This window comes from Nothobranchius furzeri, chromosome 12 (assembly GCF_043380555.1).
Source record: "Nothobranchius furzeri strain GRZ-AD chromosome 12, NfurGRZ-RIMD1, whole genome shotgun sequence".
NCBI classification, from domain to species: Eukaryota; Metazoa; Chordata; class Actinopteri; order Cyprinodontiformes; family Nothobranchiidae; genus Nothobranchius; species Nothobranchius furzeri.
Window position 1 is genome coordinate 72,688,718 of NC_091752.1, and position 3,762 is coordinate 72,692,479.

Sequence of the window (3,762 nt, forward strand, 5' to 3'; positions counted from 1 at the left end):
AACCAACATTTCTAACCACGCGGACGGTCGGACGCGGAAAAACATGGCGGACCGGCACGGCAGAGGTTGGTAAATACAGACATTTGTATGATTCAGCTCTCAGAGATCACCGTGATCAACATGTTGTTAATAATTCTTGGAGAGAAATAGCTCGCACTGTCGGAAAAGACGAGGACGCTGTTAAAAATGCTGAAATACCATGTTGTAAACAGTAATTTCTACTTCTACTATGGTGTAGTGTTGGATGCATGCAGTGGAGCTCCATGCTGCCCCCTACAGTTTGGGAGAATATTGGCTAACCGCAGAGACGAGCTGCACAAACCATAAACGCTGCAAGTTGTGAAGCGCGTTCCAGCCGCGAGCCGCATCACCGCGCGGAAAGTGAATGCGTCAAGCATAAACCAAGCTTAAGCTGAAAAATATGTTATCAGCAAATGACAACGTGGCTGCACTGCACTGATCTCCAGGTGAGGCTACCGCACCTCCACCTGGCTCAGCCACTCACCTGTCGATATGACACATTAGCACTCTGAGCCGCTCGCTGCCTTCAAAACAAACGCCTTCCTCCCCTTTTCATTCAATGACCGCGGCTAACAGGAAATCCTCCAGAATGCTGCAGCATCGGTGTCTGCTCTTCTCCTGAGCGGTAAGTCTTGTGTGAGTGCGTGCTTTTGTGCACGTGCTCGTTAACGACTCGTTTTTAGACTGAGAAACTCCCGACAGCACAGGCGGCGGGGTTGAGGGGGGTGTGGTCTACCACTGCCTCAGTGCCGCTCTCGGTCCGCCGGGCCACACCCCTTCAGAAGCGTTTCTACAACAGGAAGTGAGGATGAAATACGTCTCCACCCAGGCCTGGACTCCCACTTTAATTTCATGTTCTGGAGTTGAACAGGTGTTCAATAAAAGCCAGCCGTGGGAATATTCTGCTCCGTTGTCCATTCAGCTACTGATTACATTTGTACTCATTCATGCCGAGACTGTAGATGCTCACACAGTCAGAATCAAAGCTAATAAGTCAAAATAAGTCATTTATTAATACACTTTGTTCCACAATAACAGGAATACATCCAGTCAGTTCAAACACTAAATTGAGCAGCGATGTGGACTCAAAATAAACGAGAATGTTGCAACTATTAAAAAATAACCTGCACCACATCAGGAACATTGTAAAATAAGTACAAATTACAAGCAAGCAGCTGCAGAAAAGAACTATTTGGGTATTTTTGTTGCAACAAAGATGAGGAAAAGTCGATTCTCAAAAAAAGGAACCAAATTAAAATCACATCTAGAGATGGGAAGTGATGGAGTAAAATAAAAGTTACTAACCCACTGAAAGACCACCAAATGAAACCACAACTCGGCTCTCGACATTAAATATCCACGAATCTCACTGTGTCCACATGTGCTACATTAAAGCCAAAAGCACTGAGGAACATGGGAACAACGCGCCGGCGGCGAGGGTGGGACACTCTGGGGGCTGATGATTCATCTGTACTGGTAAGTCATGCTGCCGTCCCGGCTGTAGCCGGAGTGCTGGTACTGAGAGTGGGTGGACCCAAAGCCTTGGTTGTTCTCTCCCTGGGGGTTGTAAGTGGACAGGGCGCTGAAGCCTACATGGAAGATGTGGAAAGGTCAGTAAGAATCAAAACAAACAAAACAATCACAGGAATGAAGCTCCAACCAAAACTAAAAAGGAATCTTCTCAGTTCTGCAGTGAAGTACCAGTTCCACCCACCCTCCCACAGGACCCCAAAGCACTTCACAGTGAGCCATCAGCCCGCTCTGCCGCTCAATCACAAAAGCCACCGGCGTTGGTGGAGTGGCTGTGTATTTTGAACCGGCAACCACCGATCCTACATGAGATCTTGACCTTCTCACCCATCACTGTGTGTGTCCTACATGAGATCTTTACCTTCTCACCCATCACTGCGTGTGTCCTACATGAGATCTTTACCTTCTCACCCATCACTGTGTGTGTCCTACATGAGATCTTGACCTTCTCACCCATCACTGTGTGTGTCCTACATGAGATCTTTACCTTCTCACCCATCACTGTGTGTCCTACATGAGATCTTTACCTTCTCACCCATCACTGTGTGTGTCCTACATGAGATCTTGACCTTCTCACCCATCACTGCGTGTGTCCTACATGAGATCTTTACCTTCTCACCCATCACTGCGTGTGTCCTACATGAGATCTTTACCTTCTCACCCATCACTGTGTGTGTCCTACATGAGATCTTTACCTTCTCACCCATCACTGTGTGTCCTACATGAGATCTTTACCTTCTCACCCATCACTGTGTGTGTCCTACATGAGATCTTGACCTTCTCACCCATCACTGTGTGTGTCCTACATGAGATCTTGACCTTCTCACCCATCACTGCGTGTGTCCTACATGAGATCTTTACCTTCTCACCCATCACTGCGTGTGTCCTACATGAGATCTTTACCTTCTCACCCATCACTGCGTGTGTCCTACATGAGATCTTTACCTTCTCACCCATCACTGCGTGTGTCCTACATGAGATCTTTACCTTCTCACCCATCACTGTGTGTGTCCTACATGAGATCTTGACCTTCTCACCCATCACTGCGTGTGTCCTACATGAGATCTTTACCTTCTCACCCATCACTGTGTGTGTCCTACATGAGATCTTTACCTTCTCACCCATCACTGCGTGTGTCCTACATGAGATCTTTACCTTCTCACCCATCACTGTGTGTGTCCTACATGAGATCTTGACCTTCTCACCCATCACTGTGTGTGTCCTACATGAGATCTTGACCTTCTCACCCATCACTGCGTGTGTCCTACATGAGATCTTGACCTTCTCACCCATCACTGGCGAGTTACACAGGAACATCATGAAGACTAACAAGGCTGCCCAAACTTTCACACCCTACTGTAACTAGACAAGTTAGGTCAGGATTCACCCAGAAAGCGTGCTTAAGGCGGACCGGGAGAGGGTTGGGGTGTGTGTGTGTGTGTGTTGATATTCTCTGTTTCTCTGGACTGAGGCTGCTCAGGAAGGCGATCCTCCCTCACCGCTACACAAAAACACACCTGCACGTGTGACAGATGAAGCAAACCCACCATCATAGATGTAGTCCTGGTTACCTCCAGCGCCTCCCGTCACCTGGCTGGGGTAGGCCGTGCTGTAAGTGTAACCCCCGGCACCGGCTTGGTTCTGGTTGAAGGTCTTTTTGCCCGGCCCATACTGGTTATACAGGCCCTGTCCCAGTGAGCTGCTTGGCTGATAGCCTCCTGCAGCGCCTGTGCTTCCTCTTATTGGACCTGGAAGTGCCGCCTTCCCAACTTTTGGAATTGGAGGTTTCTTTTTGGGTGGTTTGTTGCCAGAAGGGGCAGAGAAGGAGCCGTCGTCCTGATAGTATGAACCGTAGGCCGGAGGCGGAGCTTCTGCTGTGCTGAAAGGAGGACCAGCTGCTGGGCTGCTCGAGGCCCCGCCTCCTCCATGTGCACCTCCTCTGCTGTAGTAATCTAGGGAATAACAGCACGGCACACGCTTCAGACACGCATTTCCTCACTGTTCTCGTGATTAAATCAATAATTCAACAACTGCTAGCAGAGTCATGAAGTCACATTTATTATAAAAACAGCGTGCGCTGGTAACTCTGAGACGCCATCACGCCATCAGAGTGGAGCCAGACAGGTTCATAAAAGCAAAGCAGCTTCATCACAGTTAGTAAAACACTCGAGACCTAAAGTCCACGTTAAAGAAACACGGAGACGAGGGTGC

General features: G+C 48.6%; 1 protein-coding gene across 4 annotated transcripts in view; it reads right to left on the reverse strand.

Moving 5' to 3' along the window:
* Nucleotides 1–1,015: 1,015 nt before the first annotated feature.
* ilf3b (interleukin enhancer binding factor 3b) overlaps nt 1,016–3,762 on the reverse strand; it is a 33,284-nt gene continuing 30,537 nt past the window's right edge. For 2 of the 4 annotated variants that reach the window (XM_015945124.3, XM_015945125.3), the window contains exons 17-18: nt 3,099–3,503; nt 1,016–1,610 (exon numbers count right to left, since the gene is read on the reverse strand). In XM_015945124.3, the coding sequence (XP_015800610.3) occupies nt 1,486–1,610; nt 3,099–3,503 (530 nt within the window). In that variant the 3' untranslated portion in view covers nt 1,016–1,485. Of the gene's footprint in view, nt 1,611–3,098; nt 3,504–3,753 lie in introns of those variants that run through there. The other 2 variants (XM_015945127.3, XM_015945126.3) reach the window with 1 other exon arrangement.